Source organism: Apis mellifera, linkage group LG6, assembly GCF_003254395.2.
Source record: "Apis mellifera strain DH4 linkage group LG6, Amel_HAv3.1, whole genome shotgun sequence".
Classification (NCBI taxonomy): Eukaryota; Metazoa; Arthropoda; class Insecta; order Hymenoptera; family Apidae; genus Apis; species Apis mellifera.
Window position 1 is genome coordinate 8440918 of NC_037643.1, and position 21684 is coordinate 8462601.

Genomic DNA, 21684 nt, shown 5'->3' on the forward strand with positions numbered 1-21684 from the left:
CAAATTTCTCTCTCTCTCTCTCTCTTCCGAAATCGTGAAACCGTTTATAGAAATTATGTATAAAAGAAGGGATGAAAATAGAACTTAAATCTTTCTCGAATTGGATTTTCTTAACGAAAAATATAATAATAATACGGGCATGGAATCGTGAATATATTATATTATTTATTAGATTTAAGAGAAAGATAATAGAAAATGAACATTCCAAAAGACAGATTTAATCTGACAGAAAGTTTCAAATATCCCATATTATCCGCGAACGATATTAAATTTATAGATATTGAACAAATTCACAAGTTCGAGCTGCATAATACTTAACGCAATTCAAGAACCATCACTAACCCATTCCGACAAAAAACTTCATTGAATTCCTTTATGCATTTCGTTCGTTTTATTTTTGTGAATCCTTAGATCATAATTATGCCGATCTTGCAAACGATGCGGTGTTTAATTAATTCGCAGAAAATTCTCTTCTTGATTTGTCTTTGTCAAACACTTACATCTCCGATACCAAGTGCATATATCTACACACACACACGTATATCTACGCCGTATACACGTCTACGCAGCTTGTTGCAGCAGTTTAAACGGTTCTTAACGCAAGCGGGCACTTTGCGGCTTTTAGAGCGTTTCGGCTAATGCGCTAAAATGCACTTCGTTACGCTGTGCACCGCAATGCAAACGGGCCAGCACCGTGCATTCACTCCACACCCGCTCTAGTGGAAATAACGTATAGTTACCGACGCCGGAGATTTTCGCTATTCGGAAGCAAATTTGTCGTCGGAATTTCCAAGGCAAGCATTGCGGTATAAGCTTACAACGCGTGAAAATTATCTCACCGCGAATAGATAGAGTAAAATTACACGCGAGTAAAATTAAGAAAAAGGTAGCGAAATTATTTTTGCGAATGGAATTCTTTTGTAAATTTTTTTCTTTTATGCAACTTTTTCCGTACATATAACTGTCGAGATACTTGCAAAAAATGATTCGATAAATTTTTTTATTTTAACTTTATTTGTCTTTTCGATTTTTAATTCGATTCTGAATATTATATTAGGTAAGTAAAATATTTACTTGATTGAAAATTTCACTTTTCATTTTTTTTTTATACTTATAAGTAAACAGAAATGTCAAATTATTCGTCAATCTACTGGAATATGTTAATAAACTCACTATAAAAGATTTAATCCTAGAAGCACAATAGCTGGATCAACAATAAACGAGAGAGTTAAACACTTAACCAAAGTTCTCTAATGGGATAAAAATTTTTCTACGTATAATCTCATTCAATAAATCTATCTGGTATACTTTTATTATACACGAGAAACAATATCAATATTATATTTAATTTTATTTTTCAGAATTCTCAATAAATTTCTCTTATATTTGTTTTATTTCGTCATTTCTTGTAACAATTTAAAAAAATTCCTTCGTTAATTCATTTTTTTCTAATTCGTATATTTCAATTGTATAAAATAGCGTTTGTCGTGCTCGATCGATACGTCGTAAATCTTACTTACCATCTACGTTCTTTCGTTCTTCGTGAAATCATCGGCGACGAAAACGTATCTCTTATACCACGAGTTCCCCCGAGTGGCTATCGTAGAAATTTTAAAAGATGTAACTCTTTATCCTATCCTATCTATGTCTGCCCGGATGAAATATATCGCGTAAAATGTGAAACATGCCGCGCAAGGACGCCACGAATCATATTTTTCCCCGGTATACTCAACTGTCAAGCGCATGAAACTTATCGCGCTAGATAAAACGCGATAAATAGTGTTTGACGCGAATAATAATGATGTCACAGCCTATTTATTTTCACAGATTCCGATCTTGTTGAAAGGAACGGTAAATCTTTCCACATTTTAGTCCAAACTACTTCCAATGACACGCGAGAGATGATTTTATCGAATCGTTTTATCGCGTGAAACTGGATGAAACCGAATAACCTGATCAACACTGACAAGACACAAAACACTGGTTTTAAAGAAACTTCGATATTGTCAATCTTAAGACACGATACAAACATGGACGACAATGCTGATCGTGAGGACCTCTGACGAGATCTTGACGAATCAAGAATTTAAATTTTCGTCACAATTCTGTTATGTACAATACATTCACTTTTTTTTTCTATCTTAAAAATACGTAATTAATTAAAATTACATGTCTATTGTAATTGTCTAATATCACTTTAATCCAAATATCTTTCACGATGATACATATATTTAATAAATAAAAGTTACGAGTATAAAAGGAAATTTTCCTATTTTACGGATATATATATTACGTAAATATTTTGTTTCAAAGTACATAGTAGCAACATTTTAATGTTCATTTGCTATCAAATATCCGATGTTTATATTTATAAATGTTCAAGATATTTTCTGTTAAAATCTATGATATGGAAAAATATACAAAATTAGATATGTTTATAAAACTTGAGATCGAAATATTTAAAACTTTTCCACGATAAAGGAAATCAGTAATATACAATAGAAATAAGTCATATCTCTAACTTGATAAAAGTAAATGTTATAATAAGATTTATCTTTCTAATAATATACACCTGAAAGGTATGTTTCATAAAATTTTATTATTTTTTTTCTTTTTCAGATAAATATGTCTGAGTAATTAAGAAATGGATATTTTTCCAGATAATAATTAATACCTTTATAAATCATATAAAACAATGTTAAAAGAAACATTGATAAAATTAATCTACAAAATCTGAATAAAGTATAGTTAAATAAATATATAAATTACTATATTTTCAGTTGTCTTAACATTTTTTAAACGTAAAATAAACAAATAAACTCAAAAATCCATTTTCGAGGAAGAACAGAGGAAGAATTTACTTACATATTTGTAGACGCATCATCGAACCTGTCACGTTCAACTTTCTCATCCGCCATATTTTCTCTCCATGATAGAACAAGAGACATAACCTGTCCCAGTTACTCATCACTTCACACAATACAATCCAATCTAAAATAACATCTTTTAACACAATACACCTCACGCACATTACGACATACGTTAATCATTTCTCCATCGTACTTCGAAATTAGCCATCAAGACACGAGAAAACCGCAGGTCTCGACGCTCGATACACCGAGCAATCGCAGAAGAATTCAATCTCTTGTCTAGCAGCGACATGCAAAGACCAAAGGAGCACGGATCGAGACTTTTCCTTTCTCGCTTCGAAATCGCGTAATCCTGGCCGTGGAATCTCCGGTATTCTCATCTTCATCCTCTTCGTATCTCTCGTTCCCTCTCCTCCTCTTTCCCTCGTCGTAGTATCATTAAAATTGCTCGAGCTTCTACGTAGCAAAGTACACGATGGTGTCGCCCTCTCGACGCGAGGGTCTGCGGTCAGAGGTTACGCCAATGGAGACTACGGTAGTTGCTAAATTCTCGAGATGGCAAAGCCACGAGAGAGAGAGAAAGAGAAGCAGGAGGGAAATATTCGGCGAGAGCGGCAAAAGATGGACAGAGAAAGAGGATCGTGTGGGTGGGATAGAGTACGGCTGAAATTGTGGAGAAAGAGGGGCAAAGGTGGCCACGGATGAGGGAAGTTGCGGTTACCGTGGTCGCCGCGGTTGCGGCTTAGGCAAATTGAGATAGTTCGCAAACCACCGACCAGCTGACCTAACCGTCACGCCAGGATGCTGGCGGGCCCGCGACTCCTGGGAGAATTTCGCAGTTCAAAAGGAAGCGGTAAATGCGAGAAGCTCGTTTCGATAGCGAGCTGCCTGCGGTCCATGGAATAGAAAAAAAATTTACCAACGGATCGCGTAAAATCAGTCATTTGCAGAAACATTTCTTCGAAACGAATCGACCAGCTAGGCTTGCTTACGTTACCAAGTCGTCGATAGGAAAAAAACATCTCGGTAAAAAGTATTCGAGGAATCGGTTCTTGTGCTATTATTGCAAATATTTCTTCGTAACGAAGAATAGGTAGGAAATATATGGTACGATAATTGTTTTTGATTGTTGGCTTGAGAAAATAACGTCAATGTAACGTAATAATTGATTATTTTACAGATTACAATATCGAAATAAAATATTAATCACGAATTATAAACAGTAAGAATCAATTGTTTTTACACTTTTTTATAAACAAATATTAGAAATCACAAATCTTACTTGAGATTCAATATAAATTTAACGTTATCGATAAACCATGTTCAACATTATCGGCACGTATTAAATTTATCGAGTTATCGAAAGTATCACTGCGTTATCAAAGCATCGAAAATCATATCCGGAAAATATTTTATCCAGTAATCGATATTGCGATAAAAATTGTTCTACAAACACCACAAATCGATCTTGATCGTTTAACGCTTATCTCGAGTACATCCTTTGGATTACTGTATCGATAAGAGAAGAACAATTTTTAACCGTACACTTAGAAGAAATAGGTAATACAAATTATGATTATTACATGATTTAGTATTTCACAATCACTCTGATAACTTTAAGAGTAAAAAAAGTATAAAAAAAATTAAAAATATTAAATATTTGTAATAAACAAAATCTTTTATTTCATGTAAATTTAATGCCACTGCTTGTATCTAAAAAACCATGAAAATGTAATTATTGATGTAATTAATGAATCTGATTAAAAACTTTTTCATATAAATGTAATAATTCACAAATATCTATTAATCAAAATCACTAAATTTAGTTTATTTTACACAAATGTAACAAAATTCTAAATTACACGATGCACTCCTAACCTCACTAAACATGTACACAATTTCAACGATGTTTTAATTTATCTTCTCAAAATCGAATCTATATATTAATCATACTTCAAACTTTGTCCTATCTTTAATATCAAATAAAAAACATAAAAGAACCAATATTGAACGTAATCTTTATCTTTCAAAATCAAGATGATTCGGCGTGACGAAACGTGACAAACCAGTCGTACCAACCTACGTGGTGTAGAGGTTCGATCGATTCACAATGAAACGCGCGCTTCCCATTTGAAACCGACGTACCATCAGCATGGTGCAACATTACACACGTCCACGGCAAAGTGAGAATTCGAACTGGCGAGCGTGAAACGGAGAGAGCCGCAATTACAAACGGGACCTGTCGGTATCGCAGCATCGATCAAAACGGTTGAGCACCACTGGCAGTAGGTAAACAGTACTGTATTGTATTTGTGTGCTTAGCCCGGCAAATATTAGCCACCATATCGCTTATGGTGCTTGTTGAGCGAGGGTGATGGTCGATAGTTTCCGTGGTGGGAGCGGTGAAGAGGCTTCGTTCGTGAGCGTTCCGTGAACGGGTGCGCGCGTGTATATACGCGACGCGGCTCACAGGCTTAGCTCTCGTACATAAGCACGCAATACGCATGTCGCCCAGCCTGCTGGCGCGGTGTGTGATTCGTGGCTGAGTGTGTTTGTCCATCCGTCCATATAGGGCTGTTTGTTCTTGCTCTCCTTGTTTGAAGAACGTCGGGATCCCGGTCTGTGCAAACTCCTCATTATTGCGAACAATGTACACAGGGCATAGCGCGTGCGTGCGTGCGTTTCCGCGCTCTCGCGTATGCCAACGTATGCGCGCGCATACAGCCCATGTGACTAAAATTGTCTCACGATTGCGTTTCCCTATATGTGCACATATATGTATATGTACATAATACGTAAGTATATATATATATTATCTATCTTTATATATAAATGTGTATCATATACGTATATACGTATATATATACGCGAGCATGAAACGTTACACGTGACAAGCAACGCAAATCGGTGTGTACATGTACATATATATATATATACATCGAGGCGCAATCGAATTTTTTTCGCGACCCAGTGAAAACGTTCCTCCACCCCCTCGTACTGCTGATTGCACACAGAGGCTCGAGTGTTCTCGTTGGCTTCGATTGCGCTCGTTTAGCCCAGCGAGAGCATAAAACCGCGAATCAACGCGCACCAGAGTAGTATGAGAATTGCATTAAGAAAAAGGATTCGACGACGCGTGAAACGCGATCATCGATTTGCGTCGATTTTTTTTCCACGCGTATACACGTTCTCTCTCATGTACATACACACGTACGCGTACACGTTTTTAATAGAAGCGAACAATCGGATGAAAAATAACGTATAACGACGGCGTATGACGATCGCGTATAGCAATGTATTCACGATTAACCACTTCTCGACTTTTTAAAAGTTCGAACACGTATCGTCGCGGAGTGCCGTTTAGAAAGGCCACGCTTTACGAAGTATTTGCCGCACGGTCCTCGTGTTAAATGCCAGCCACGATTTTAATTTGTAATCAGGACTCGAGGTTCGAAATAAATAATCGATACGCGTTCGAAGAGAGCCGAGGCCGTAGTCTTGTAACAGACCCGCGGCTGTCTTTCCGGCCTGGCCACGTCCAAGAGTGCGCAGGGGCCGAGCATGAAACCCGTATGAAGGCATTTTAATGATGACGAGGGTCCAAGTACCATTTCCCGAATTCGGCCATTAACGCGGAAATTGACGGCAGTTTTAGGGCGGACCGTCCCAAATTGCCCGGAGCCCTTCAATTTCGTAGTCGATTCCGTCCCCTCGCAATAATCCACACCGGCTGGTGCAGGAAATTCGACGGGGGAGGGGAGAGCAGTTATTCACGGAGCAACCCTGTTGTTCTCACCTACTCACCGGCTTGCTTAAAACTTCCAGTTTCTTCCTTAATTATACCATGAACAGAACCCGGGTCTCGATTTCTGATTCGATAGACCACGACGAAGGGAATTTCATCGTTATTTTTACACGCGATTACAGAACTGGTTGTGTATATTTTGTATTTTTTTCTTTTATATTTTTTTTATCGTGGGAATGAGTATTTTTTTGCTTAACAAAAATGTAGAGTAGAGGGGATAATAGCAATCGGTTGATGATATGAATGACAATTACGTTGATTATGACTACATTTTACACGTGACTAATTCACGACGATTATTTTTTTATTGATATAATTTATAGTTTGTATCGAGGCACCAATTACACGGATAAATTATAGTTTATATAAACTATATTTGATTAGAATAATTTTCCTTGATGAGATTACGTATAAAAGTAACATGAAAAAAATCGTTTCTCGAAATTTCAGCTCAGTTGTTTCCTTTTTAATTTTCCTTTTCCATTATTCTTATTCGGATTAAAATAAGATGAGAGGAGGTTTTTGAAATAGAAAAATTAGAAATTATCTAAGAGGTAAAAAATTCAAATTTCGAAATACAAGTTTTCGAAGTGAAGAAATCCAAGTTTGAAAAATCAATGAATTTATATATCTTTCTTTCTACGCGTGTTAGAGTTTAAAATAAACATCGCGAATGGGCGCGCGTGGGATACGCAAATGATAAATGAGAGGATGAGTGTGAACAGCGATAATTGTGGAACGATTATACACAGTTAGCCACAAAATGTAAAAACGGTTGCGTGACAAGGCATGAAAGCGAAACAACAATGTTCCGAGATGAGAAATTATCGGAAACAGAATCTTTGACATGTATTGCAAATAACATAATAGAAAACTTACAAATGTATCTTATCTATTTTATTTATTTATTTATTTATTTTTTTCCCCCCCGATACGAATGTGAATAAATTTCTCTTAAAATATTTTTATCTCAATTTTTCGAGCATTTTAAAAAAATAAAAAATATTGATAAAAAGATAATATTCGTTTCATTGAAGTAAGTTTCACAATATATACACATATTTGTGTCACTTTACGACGATAATAAGAACGAAATAATTTCATATTTTTCTAGAATCGATTATAATAACAAGAGATAGTTGTTCAACGCGTATTCAACAAATTCATGGAATTAAAAAAAAATTTATCTCCCGAGATTATTACTATTTCCACGAATTTAACTATATATACGAATTCTTATTTCGCCGAGGAAAATTTTTAGAGGAACGTTATACACATCACGTGGTTCAAACGTGCATTCCTATTAAATTCCAATTAAATATCTGTACATACTCGAGCAATTAATATATCGACTATGCGTGAGAACGATACGATACGTGTAAATTAAAACAAAGAAATCGTATCTTAAAATAAGATCAAACTATGTAAACGCATTAGCCTATTACACGTATATATTTGTCGTATAATCATTGATATCGGCTCAATAAAAAGTGTATAAACACGCATCTACTTCTATCTTTTATCTCTCTAAAAAAAAAAAAAAAAAACGAACACTTATATTACATACACAATTTTTTACTCAAATTTCTCAATTATCGCCTTATGTAATCCCCCAATTATAAATACTTAAAACTCGATACTCTCTTCTAAAAGAGGTTCCTTACAAGAGATTCCTTAAAATAGGAGATCGCACGTATGCGCCTCGAACGAAACGGGGAGATAAGATAATTAAAGAAATTATCGGCGACACCCAATTTCGAGGCGAGCCGGTTCGGTTAGCCGGCAATTAATTCGATCGAGGTTCGTTCGTCGATCGTTCCATAAAGCTTGACAAATATTTGATACAGTGGCCGGCAAACAACGAGCCAACATCTTTTCTTTTTTTTTTTTTTTTTTCCCTTTTTGCCAACCCTTGTTGGCGACCTCGCAAAAGGAAGAAGTGTCGGGCGCATAATATCGGCAATTTCTAACTAAACGGCCGCTTCCATGGAAGCGTGGAAGAGGACTCACGGTCTATGAACAATGAGGCGATCTTAAGGACTCCTCCGGTCGGAGGAGGCTTTGTTCGACATGTTCGACCAAGGACTCCGGTGACAATGGTCCTCCTTGATTTCCAACGTTTCGCTGCCCCTTACAAATTAGCCCGTATTATCGCGCCAACAATGCGGTTTCTTCTCCGTTTTCTGGCACAGCACAGACCGTGGACGATGTTCGAAAGTGTAGCAAAACATCTTCGATTCGAATGGAAGAAAATAAAGAACGGGGATCTCACGAGATCTTGTAAATATTTTTCACCAAAATTGATGGAAAAAATAGATACCCGATTCGTCGAAATTTGAAATAATAATTTGAAGAGAAATATTTTGTTTAAACAATTTTTTTTAATAGATACAGTGATACGAAAGAGGTTTTCTTTAATTTCTTTTCGCGCAATGGAAATTTCATTTCATTCTATCGTGACGATGAAAAATTACAGAGGCATTGCACACATAGTTGCATAATTTTTCCCAACCCGTGGAAACATCGCTCCGACAACGATTTCTTCGACGGAGCGAACCGGGTCGAGGGGTCGTCGAGGGGAATTGATTAAATCGTCGCCTTAATCGCGGTAACCTCAGCGAACGTGCACCGCAATAAACTAATGACTGACCCTAAGATTGCGCGCCACGGCGTAATTTACCGTGACTCGGTTACGTTATTTTCCGATTCACGCTCTTAATATACCGATTTGCGCGAAGCAGCTTCGGCCGACGATTGCGTTGCGAATGGCTGTTCCAACGATACGATTAATTGGCGTAAAAAAAAAAGAAAAAAAAAAGAAAAGAAAAAAAGAACTGCACATCGGTCTCGCTTTTCAACAGGGCTGTTATTGAACGCATTAAGGGGGGACACGTGTATCGTCTACACTATGTATATGCACTGTGTATCCTTCGAAGAAAAAAACTTTCAAGATTACGTAGATGCTCTACAATATTATTTAGAGTTTGGAAAAAGGAATTTTAAAATCTTATTCCAATAATTATTCAAATTTTTCAACAGAGAAGATAACACGGAGAGAAAATTAAATAATGTGTACAAATATTTATCTTCTTATTTATCTTTCTTTTTGAAAATTTTCGAAAAACTAAAATTAGTTCTGGTTACCAGGCCGGAATATATCCCCTTAATCGATTAAATTCGTATCGTGGACAATGGAGAGATAAAACGTTGCCCCTTTTTTATCGGGATACGGATGCTACCGTGCGGAATTGGTATGATAATGCAACCATTCTGCAACGGGATAACGCGGCCTGTTTGTATATTTTGCAACAATTACAGCCAAGGGATTTGCACGCTGCCCGATTTCTCGGTGGACCTGTCTACCGTGAACGTGGCACCGCAACCACCGATTAACAATGAATTTTTGAATCGTGCCGCCGCCGCCGCCGGTTCAGCCCGTCGCATTACGCTTAGCGCAAAATAAATTTAATTAAAACTCGCTAACGAATTTAATTAGAGGGGAAGAAGAGGCGCGATATAAGTCCAAGTCAAACATTTATCATAACGATGAATCATTCTTTTCTTTTCTTTTTTTCTTTTTTTTTTTTTACGATGATTCATCGAGACCAAAGATCAATATTTCTTTTCTTTAACGAAGCAATCGGATATAATAATATCCGTGCTCGCATTTAATTCCCAAATTCCGGAAATCTAGAAGATTTTTTTAAACTATCTAATGAATAATTTTATTAGATATCTTTAAAAAAAATTTAAGTAATTCAGAAGTTTTTTTTTTCTATAGAAATTAAATAAATTGGGAGAAGCTCAAATTCGATTATTAATATTTTTTCGCCGAATAATATTAACATTTATTTATCCGGATAATATTAATATTTATTCTATCACGGTGAACAAATATTATTTTTTTTTTACCAAAGACTCGCCGCATAATATTTTAAAAAATATTGCGGATCGATAGGTTAAAATCAGGAAAGAAGAAAGAAAGAATCTCGATATTTTATTCAAGTTCATTTACATTTAAAGATCGTAAGAAATGATGATATCACATACGTATATCGAGCAAGTAACGCGATAATTCGTAATCGATATACTTTCTCCTCCCCCTCCCCGAGAAAACTTACGAAAAGTGTTTGCCTACTCGAGATATTCGCGGATATGTAATAAACCGTCCGTCCACACGGAATCTTAAAACAGGCGCGCGACACGAGTTATTCGAGGAACGAATTCGCGTCGAGATATCGCGTGATAAACGCGCAATTGCTCTCGCTCGATTTTTTCCCCTCCCCATCGAATATTCGAACTCACTGTTCCCGCGATTCACGATTCGAGACGCGCCTTTTCAACTCCCTTCCCCCTCCTTTAAGATATTTCCGTGGCCGAGTTTCACCGAGGATCTGCGTCATTTCTCTGGAAATTTTTAGACAAATCCGCACCAGATATCGCATGTGTGTGTGTGTGTATATACGATATATTTTCGTGTATATATGTGTTCCTTCGCGTTTACGACGCATCGCTTCGATAAAGACATTTCCGGCCCGGATTTGATTTATTCGGGACAATATCGGGAGAGAACGACACACAGATTCTCGGTGATATTTCAACCGAAATATCATCTCTCTCTCTCTCTCTCTTTTCGGTTACGTGGAAACTCGGTGACTTACGTAAGACGCGAGCGACTGTAAGTTGAAAAATGGGGGAGAGGTTTTAGTTTTGAATATTTGAAAGAAAAATTGGTTTCGAGATTTTTGACGACACGTGATATTTTTTTCTTCCCTTTTTTCGAATTGAAATTCTATAATACGTCGATCGATCGTTTGCCTCGGCCAGAAAGGTTTAATAAGGGTATTCTTGATTCGTGTTAATTTGTTATCTGCAATCAAATAAGATACGGTTCGCGATAAAAACGATACAACAGGATAGGAGTCTCGGTTCAAAAATTTAAGCTTCTAATATTTAGCCAAGTGTCAAGGACGAAAGATTTATCTTGTTTAACGTAATAATATTTATATTAATTATTTGTCTTGCGGGGTAATTAAAGAATTTCTCGTTAAATAGATAAAATTGTTTGTACAGGGATTATCTAATTGTTTCGCGTGCAACACATTTATTATTTATTTACTCTGATCGTTCGATTTTAACGCGTCTCAAATTATTCCTTCTTACTTCTTCTCGGGCACAATATCATCTATTTATTTTCATCTTTGTTCATTACGTACAGATACGAATACGTGCGATAAAAACATCTGATCCCCATCTGTCCCTCTTACGAATATATCGAAGGCAATTTCGACAAAAATAATAGAAGCCAATTATAGAATTAATATTTCTCTCTCTCTCTTCGAATCAAAGCAACGATTTTACTTTTCTTTCCTTTCTTCTTTTTTCCCAAATTCTCTCTACAAGTTGCAAATTACAAATGGACTCGTTCTCCCTCCTCAATTTTACACGATCGAAGGCGGAAAAAAATAGAGAAATCCGTGGTCCCCGCCGATTGGCCAACCGCAAACGTTTTCTCGGCCGTCGCCGCGGCTCGAAATTCTCGAGTGGCAAGGGTTCAAGTATTAGTCGTCCCGGAAACACTAAGGAGGGGAAGGAAGGGAAGGAGGAGGGGGGCAGGATCTTAACGATCGATCCCCGTCTAGAAGTTTAAAGTATCGTCTGGAGAACGGAACGACGGCGGTGCGCAGAGAGGGAGGGGTGCGGAGACGAAGGAGGAGGAGGTGGAGGGAGGGAGGTACGCTCGGCTGTTAAAACTTTCCGCCTGGAGTTTCGTAATGATCGGCGAGCCAGTTTGTCCGGAAATAATATTTGTACAGCTTGTACGTAAACAACCCTGGCGGCCCTCCAGAGTGCCAATAACACCGCCTGTGTCAACTCGGTCAAGTACCAGGCCGCTCAAATGAGTCACGATGCGAGTGCCAGAAGAAAGGTGTAACTCTTCGGCTTCGAGAAAGAGTCAGGGCAGTGTCCAAAGAGCAGGCCAACGGTATATATACGGTATATCTCCCTCTCTCTCTCTCTCTCTACCGCCCTATGTTTCAGCCTTTGCTTTCACGACCGCGATAAACTCGCTACGTTGACTAACGACGCGAGATTCCGTTCGGTCGTTTACGTTCCATGCAAATTAGTAATTCACGAAAGGCTTTTAGCGCCTTCGAGCCCGCCGAGCTTGTTTGAATACGTCGCGTTTAAGTATCGGGGAAACCGGGGGATGAGGAGGATTCACCCTTGGAGGATCCTGAAGGAACGGAAATCTCGACGGTTCGACGAAAATATAATAAAATTCTCGCGAATTTTGGGATAAAGGGTAGAGAAAAAAATATCGGGGAATGCGAATAATTTAATAAATAGGAGATTTGTAGGTAGATTTTATCTGGTGTATACGGATGAATAGAAATATTCGAATATCCGGGAAATCGTTAATTTGCTAAATTATTCCGCAACGCCGCATTACGTGGTATGAATGATAGTTCATGAATCGTGTTAATAGTTACGTTTACACGCTTCATTCTAGCTAGAAGATAAATTGAAAAAATATTTACGCGTATTTACATAAATTCCCGAAAAGACGTTAGTTAGCACGTCTACGACGATTCTCTCGAACCGTGTATCTTTATATATATATATATATATATATATATATATATAAAACCATCAAAAGGAAACGGCACTTACGGTCCTTTTATCTCTTTCTTAAACACTTTTCGACGCTAATCGAAACATTTATAACGATAACGCTCGAATCGTACGTCAACGCTTCAAATCCATTATCGAGGATTAAATCGTTCCCGTGATTTAAAACAAATTAAATTACACTTATATACCGGGCCACTCGAGGGAGGGGGATCGTGATCAATTTTACGAAACAAATCATCCTGTCTAATTTTCTTCGCCAACATTCGAAAATCGTGTGAGAAATCGTCCGAACACCGGCCTCTGAGCGTGGCCCTAAATTATTAAATCCACCTCCCTCCTCGCTCCCATATCCGCTGCAATATAACGCGACTAACGTGACGATAAATTATCGTCGAAAGGATTCTCGCGGGCAAAAATCGACACCGCCCTCCCCTATCAAAAAAAAAAAAACAACGTGACAACGCGATATCACCCCGTCGTGGATCCCCGCACGAAATGAAGGTGGCGAGCTATTCTCGCTCGTCGCGAGATTTATAATGCGCGCCAATTACACGTAACACGCTTCGCTCATTCCGCGGTGTAATTCATCCCGTGTAATTACCAATGCATATTGCGGTCTCTGCGGAAGCTCGCAACCGTGCGAACCGCGAATTTCGTGCAATCGCAACTTCGAATCCCTTCATTCCCCGCCTCGCCTCCCCTCTCCAGCGTATCTCCACCGCCATCGTCGTTCCGCTCGTCTCGATTTCAATTTCGCCCTGATCCCGCTGAATATATATCCCCTTCCCTTCCCGCCCTCGCTCTCCTCTGCCCTCTTCGCGCCTCTCCCCTCCCCCCGCTTCCGCGCTTACACATCCGCGCGTGCTTTTCCCCCTTTTTTTTTCTTTTTCCTTTTTCCTTTTTCTTTCTTTTTTTTCTCTCTCTCCACACGACGCCAGACGACAATTACGCGACGCGACCAATTGTTCTCACGTATATCGCCATATAATAATTATAAGAAAAGGGAAAGCTTCCGCGATTCCATTATCGCGCGGGATTTAATTTGATCCGCGTTTTTTAAATGTAGTTTCGATCGAAACGAGAAACTTGTTCTTTCGCGTATTCTCTTTCTTTCTTTTTTTTCTTTTTTTTTTAATCGGTTGATAAGGCGATAGGTTTTCACGCGGCGGGGATCGACGAATGGACGGAGCAATTTCGAGCTTTGCTAAATTCATCGATGCGAGATTACGAAGCAATTTGAGCGGACGTGTTCCGGGGAGAATAAGAAAAAAAATATGGAATTTGGATCTTCGTTTAAGTGAAGATTAGCGTGGAATGAGATCCGGATGTATAATACAATTTAGAATTTGAATAAATTTGATAAGTTCAATTTCAACTTAATATCTTATTGAAGAAGAATTTCTCTATTCTGTAATTCCTCTAGAAGAATCGCAAATAACAAAATTATTGATCATTCGAAAATCGATTGCAACCAAATTTTACGTTTCAAATCAATCATCTCCTAGATTCAAATTTTTCTTTCGAAAAGGAATGAATTTTGCGAAACGCTAAAACGAATCGCATTTATCGAGAAAAAAAAAAAAAGAAAGAAAGAAAGAAAATATTTTTCGAAACTGTGAATGATCGATAAAAGTAGAAGGAACTCCGATAACGAATCAGTCAAACAATCGAAGCCGACAATGGTAGGCAAACATCGCCCGTGTCGATGCCGATCGCGACTCAGGTAACCATTTTTTTTTTCCCCTCTCTTCTCTCCGCCCCTTTCTCCCCCCCCGAAGCTCTCTTCTTCTCTTTCAAGATCTGCACCTGTGTTTACATTGCAGGCACTTGTCAACAATCAACCCGTCCTCTTTGTAAATTATAACCCCCGCCGTGTGGCGGGGGAACGGAGGTGAAATTTTACGATCCTACGATGTTAATAGGATTACCGGATTAAAATGTGAAATGCTAAGACACGGTCGATCGACACGGCGAAACGGACAATGAAACGTCTTCGGGATACGGAATGTAATAATGTACATTGGCGCTTACCTCGAGGCAGATCTTTGTAAAAAGGGACTCGGTATCGATTACGGAAACGGCGATAAAACGGGAATAACCGATTTTCCATCGACTTACCGATCGTAGGTAAGTACGGTTAAACGCAGAATCGTTTACGATCGGATAATAGGGAACAGGTTTTTACGGTGTACACGGGGTGATACACAAATTATTTGGCATTCGTGTAACGTTATTTATGTGATAGTATATATATATATGTTGTTGTATAAATTTTAATTGTAAGAATTAAGAGAAAAATACGTTGAATATTTCAAATTTTAAATCTTTTTAAATTTAAAAATGATTATATATATATTTTTTTTATTAGATTCTTGTGACGTTCAATACTCGAAACGATTCTACGATTCTAATCGATGATTCTCTCTTTCCGTCTCTCTCTCTTCAATCATATCGCTTTCTTAAAGATTTCATGCACGACACACGACATCACGACTCATCGTGCATTCAATCTTCACATGGCTTCATGCATTCCAATTTCCACATGAATTCTTAGAATCGTTTCTCAATCGCAACCGATATCCTAACAGAAACATCCGATGCTTTCGCCCTCGAGCACTAGTCATCAACACCACATCCGCAGATCATTCGCACCGCCGTATAATTTGCGATATAATCCGATCCATTATTTATCATATACTATTTCACTATGTAATATTTATATACTGTTTGTCGTGAATTTCATACAGGAATTATGATTTTTAAAAACGAAATGTACAAAAAAAATTCCTTATCTGTTTCTAATATTACTCTGCTTCTTATTATTAACTATATAGAATTATATATACATAGAATTCGATTATTTTTATTTAATTCAAAATGACTACATCGAACGTGTCATTTATCATTAATAGAAACGATGGAGGAAAACACGTTCGGAACAATGAAACATCGATTGTGTGCACTACACGACATCGAATAAAAATGGATCGTCTAAACCAGCCTTTTAAAGCGAGCAAATCTGCTCTACTTTCGATATACCATATTGGAAATGTTCCAGCAATTTCAAATGATTCCGCGCGACACAGGCGTCCCTTCTTATCCGGGATTTACTTCCTTCCTTTTTCTCTTTCTCTCTTTCTTTCTCTCCCGCCGTTTACTCGGTCGGTAATTGTCGATACGTCGGTAGCACGGTATATAGCAAGCATAATGTAATTGCGGATATTGGCCGGCGGCGGTCACGATACACACATTTATTTTCGTCGTGTTCCCCCGACGAGCTTTTCCGCCTCGGCTCGCGGCCTGTTTACGGCCGAATGGAAATTTGCACGCCGGCCAAATATTATTCCGTCGGCGACCCCTCTCGTTCACGATCTCTTTTCCCCCACTATTCCGCTCGTTCGTTCGTTCGTTCGTTTTTCGACCGTTTCTGCGCCACTGTCCGTCTGTACGCTCGCGCGTCCATGCTGCGAAACGCAAACACACGCAAAGGCACGAAGCCTCGTGAACGAGTGAACGAGCGCGCACGCCCCTGCACACACGGTAAATTCGGAGCGAGCCCGACTAAAACTCCGAAAAAACTGGGGGCGGGGAGAGGGGAAGGAAAAAAAATTAGGTCCGTGTCAATTTCATCGGACACGTATTTATACACAAGAGAGCGTACAGGTATTTAGCGCACAGACGCGTGAGCAAACTCTGTCTCGCGCGCGCGTCGGAGTTTCTGCTGCGTGTGTACTTTGCAGGAAGAGAGTGATGGAGGTAGCGGATGGAGGGATGGAGCGAGAGTGGAGAGGGTGATGGGTGCAGAACGTGGGTAAACTATCGAGAGAAAATAAATACGGGACCGGATTCATTCGACTAACGATCCGAAAGAGTCCGTCTGGCGGAGCGGGTATTCGCGCGCGCGCGAGTCGCCTGCCGTCGCAACCGTTCGTCCGGCTGTAAAAAAAAAAAGAAAAAAAGAAAAAAAAAAAACGTCCTGACAGTACTTTCCAGGTCTGCCTTTTTTATTCCGTTTGAGTAACGCTAGTGCAGAGAGGAATAGTGTGGGGTAGGGCCGTGGACTATGAATCCATCTGACAGTAGAGAAAGTCTATGGCCCCGGTGTATCCATATACCGGTCGATATATCGGTATCTCGAATTAGCATAGGTAGAAGCTCGATACTTATCGAAAGTGCGCGTATACAATTGAAAGGATTTTCAAATGGGCAAGAATACGGCACGCGATGATTGTTCGATATCTGCGGCGAAACAGAAGACGATGAATTGTGAGAGGGATAACGTAAAGAACTGATAAAATCAAAAAAAAGAAAAAAAAATGGAAAAAACAATGGATCTACTAAAATTTTCATAATTTTATTCTTTGCGACATTTAAATTGCTAAATTTTTATTCTAATTAAGAAAATTAAATTTAATTCCATTATTTTCATTAAAAATGTCTGAGATGTCAATGATACATCCACAGTGCATAGGTGATAATGTCGACGGAAATACGACTACATGGTAGAATGTTAATCGTATTTGATTATAGATCTAAATATTTTTACGGTTATTTTATGCTAGTAATCACCAACTATCGACAGCGAGATGTAACGAGGTCACTGTTTCAAGTTAATCGCCTCCGGTCACTCTATGTATAATTTCCCGATAAATAGAAACTATGATAAATAGAAACGTAGATGTATACGATAAACGATTGGAGTGAAGAAAAAAAAAAAAAAAAAAATATAGCTACGTTGACGATTCGCGGAAAAACGATCGTTCAATATATGCACAAGTAGCAATTAGAAATGCGAGAATTAATCATTATGTAAACGACACGTAAACTTGGTTTATATTTACATATTAATTTTGTTTGAACTTAGTTTTTCACATAAGAAATACGATTTCACACGTGTACGTCAAATTCGTCGTTGTGTCGGTAGCGTCGGATCGAATCACACGATTCAGCGCGACTAAACACGAAAATCCAAACGATCGACTCGTGAGCTCGATACGAGATGTCTCGATACTTCAAATCCTTTACCGTTTTATTTTTATCGCGATGGTCGTGCCAGTCATTCCTATCGAGCGTGTACGTAAGAGGAGAAGAAGGGAAAAAAAAAAAAAAAAGGTCGACAAGCAAGAAAAAGGAATAAAACCACTTACCGGGTGCCGTGCCGCAGCTGCCACAGCCACAGCTGCCGCAGCGTTTATACTGGCACTAGGGTACATCTTATCGTCAGAGGCCCTCGAAGAGGTTATGTTGCTTCCTCCCGTCACGACGAAGTCCTGTCAGGAGTAATGGATATGTCTCCGTTATCCTCAGGTATATCCGGCGGTATCCCAGGTCATAGCCAGTATGCACTATTATTCACTGGTCAGTAACGAAAAAAGAAACAACGAAACTGGGAAAAGGCACAAGATAAAAAAAAAAATAGAGTCGAAGCGAGAACACACACTAAGCACTGTCACTTTTTCTTCGAGTTCTTTTTCCGTAGTAGCCACTCACTTGATATTTCTGTTTCACAATAAATATACACCGAAAGAAAAAGTGACGTACAATATACACGTACGATTAAAATAGAAAATATGTATGGACGATATACGTTTAACGTGTACGATACGAATAGCACGATAGCACGCACACGTAAGACTTGTACTTTCGAACGATCTACCCTCGACGACGGACGGGTATCAACTAATCAACCGCAGAGTCGAGGGGAAGCTCTTCCCTCTCCTTCTCCCGCACCGTCGCCCGCTACGCCCTCCCACTGCTTACCGCGACACCACGTGGTCTCCCCTTTGCTCGTCTTTTCCGTCTCACTCGTTCTCGCCCGACTACGCGTTTGTTTCCTCTCTTTCCCACACTTGTGCCTCCGACAATCAGCCTCTTAGCTCGTTCGTCTCTTTTCCGTCCGGTCTGGTCGGTTGCGCGCGCGGCACGAACGGCTCTCTGCTACGTTTCAGCTAGACGGGGAATCCGTTCGTCGCGATCCGCTTTGCATTTTTACTTACACAAAAACGAGATTTGCACGCGGTGAATCTTGCGGTGAGTTTGTAGCTGCATTACGCCGAGCGAGTATTAAATTATTACTCCAGACACGATGAACATCGCTAACGCGCGCCGGAAAACCCATGTTAACCTTCCTCTTTATTACATGCAAATTTGATCGCTTCATAACGAATGCCGCTACTACGATTCCTTCGATGCATTTATTAAATTAAATTACCTGCAAGCTTCGAATCATTTTCAAACAATTATCCTTCTGTCTGGACGCGCGTGAAAATTCTCAATTTAATGTGAAATTATCGGAAAGGAATTAAATTGGAGTGTGATCGCGATCAAATTACGCGATCGTAATGATTTCTCTACTTCTTACCGACTCCAATAACATAAACGAAAAGTTAAATAACAAGAGATCATCGTTAAAAAACATAAACGTTATTTTGCTCTTAGAATCCTTTGTCTTCGATCTTGTTTCGTTTATAATCGTTAAAAATCTTCAACCATTTGGACCCGCAGTTTTCGGTTAGTTTACATTCTGCAGCGGATCTCTCGGATTGAAGTTTAGCCTGCTCTTGCTTCATCCGTCATCCTCGTCACGCTCGTTTAGTTTCTCTCATTTTCGTCCTCGCTATCTCACCACCACCAGACCCTTTCATTCTCAACCTCTTACTTATTGTGCACCTTGTCTTCCTCGCATCCTACCCCTCAACCACGACGATGCCCTTTCCCATCCTTCCAGCCTCTTTTCGTCCCAGTGACTCCATCTCGAGTATGTGTCTACAGTCAACGCGTATATACGTGTGTGCGTGTGTGTGTGTATACATTCGTGCACACTCCGTTACAAGCTTCAACGTTCATCCCTTTTGGATAGGGTGGTAACCATCGACGACCTTTCCGCTTCAACTCCCTACAAACAATTATTATCACTTTACCCTTTCTGCACTCAGCCTGGTGACGCTTAATCTTATCGTTATTTAACAGGAGAAAGAAATACAAGGGGGGAGAGGGGGAGAAAAGGAGACTTCTCGGCTGGAAGACGAGAAGAGCGAATACTTTTAACGAGCGGTGACACGCGAGCCGCGTTCGTCACGAAAATTTCACGTACACCAGAGCAAATGGAAGAAGAAATTACCGGGGCCCGCTAATGACACCGTGGCCGGATAATGTGCGCCGAGCAACGTGCTTTAGCGACTGTAATTCGAGCTAATCGTTACGCGACGGGCGTGCGGGCAAGGGGGTGCCGTTTTTTTGTACACCGTTTCTGTGCCAATGTTTCGCGCGAGAATGCTGCCTCGTCGCATTGAATATCGTTCAACGGTTTTAATCGTAAAATATATTACTGTTCGTTGCTTCGAATATATACGGGGGTTTGAAAAGATCGACCGAACAAGATCTCCTTCGTTCTTCATATTTTACTTTTTTCTTTTTTTTTTTTTACATTCGATACGTGAAATTCTTTATTAACGTTACAGAATTTTTTTTTTTATTTCGGCATTTCATAGCTAATGAATTAAAAATCGGTAAAATTAGAACGAATTAATCGATATTATGGATATTGTAATTATATATATTTCTATCAAATTTCATCAATCTTTTCTCGCAATCGGTGCAAAAAAAAGAATTTCTTTAAACGTCGATTTCCATAATGAAAAATTATAAAAACGCGCATTAAATAAATGTGTAATTACGGAATTAATTTAACCGCATCTTGCTTTAATTCGTTAATATTCATGATCGCGAAATCGCATATGTAAAGCATCGTGATTGTTCGTCTGTGCGAGATACAAAAATTTGTATCTCACGATTCGATGTTAAAAATCGCAGAATCGTTTTTCTTTAAAATTTTTTGTTTTTTTTTATCCTTTTTCTTTCGTCCTCAAAGCGCCAATTCTCGATTGATCATCGAGAAATAGCAATAGTGTTAATCGGACGAATTCTTCTTAAAAATTCTGTTACACGACGATTGGTTGATTCAATGATTCAAATTATGATATAAAAGAATTTCTAAAAGGAAATAAAAGTAATCAATTAAAAATCAGAATGGAATCAGTGAGAAAGAGATATTTGTCATCGCCTGTCATCGAAGTGGAGCGCTCGATACGAAAAATTCCTTTAGCTCCGCCGTATCTTCTTCGACGTATCGACGACGTTATTTAAATAGATAAGTCTGAGATAAAAATATTTTCGTCCGAATATCACACCCTTGCATTACCGGCAGATCCACTTTTTTTCCCACTTTTCCTCAACCTCTTATTCGCTTTCTTGTTTTCAATGTTCGAACGTAACACGGCCCGTGACAGATTGCAAGTAAAAACCGGTTGCCTCCTCTCGCAAACAAAACCGAGTTAACGCTGCATTTTACGATGTCGGTTTTGACGAATGGAT

The 21684-nt window shown here is 38.9% G+C and overlaps 1 protein-coding gene across 2 annotated transcripts in view; it reads right to left on the reverse strand.

Annotated features, from left to right (window-relative positions):
• LOC411175 (protein groucho) overlaps window positions 1-19002 on the reverse strand; it is a 58555-nt gene extending 39553 nt beyond the window's left edge. The window contains exon 1 of one of the 2 annotated variants that reach the window (XM_394649.6): window positions 18459-19002. In XM_394649.6, the coding sequence (XP_394649.3) occupies window positions 18459-18524 (66 nt within the window). In that variant the 5' untranslated portion in view covers window positions 18525-19002. Of the gene's footprint in view, window positions 1-1520; window positions 1545-18458 lie in introns of those variants that run through there. The other variant, XM_016912552.2, reaches the window with a different exon arrangement.
• Between the last annotated feature and the right edge of the window lie 2682 nt (window positions 19003-21684).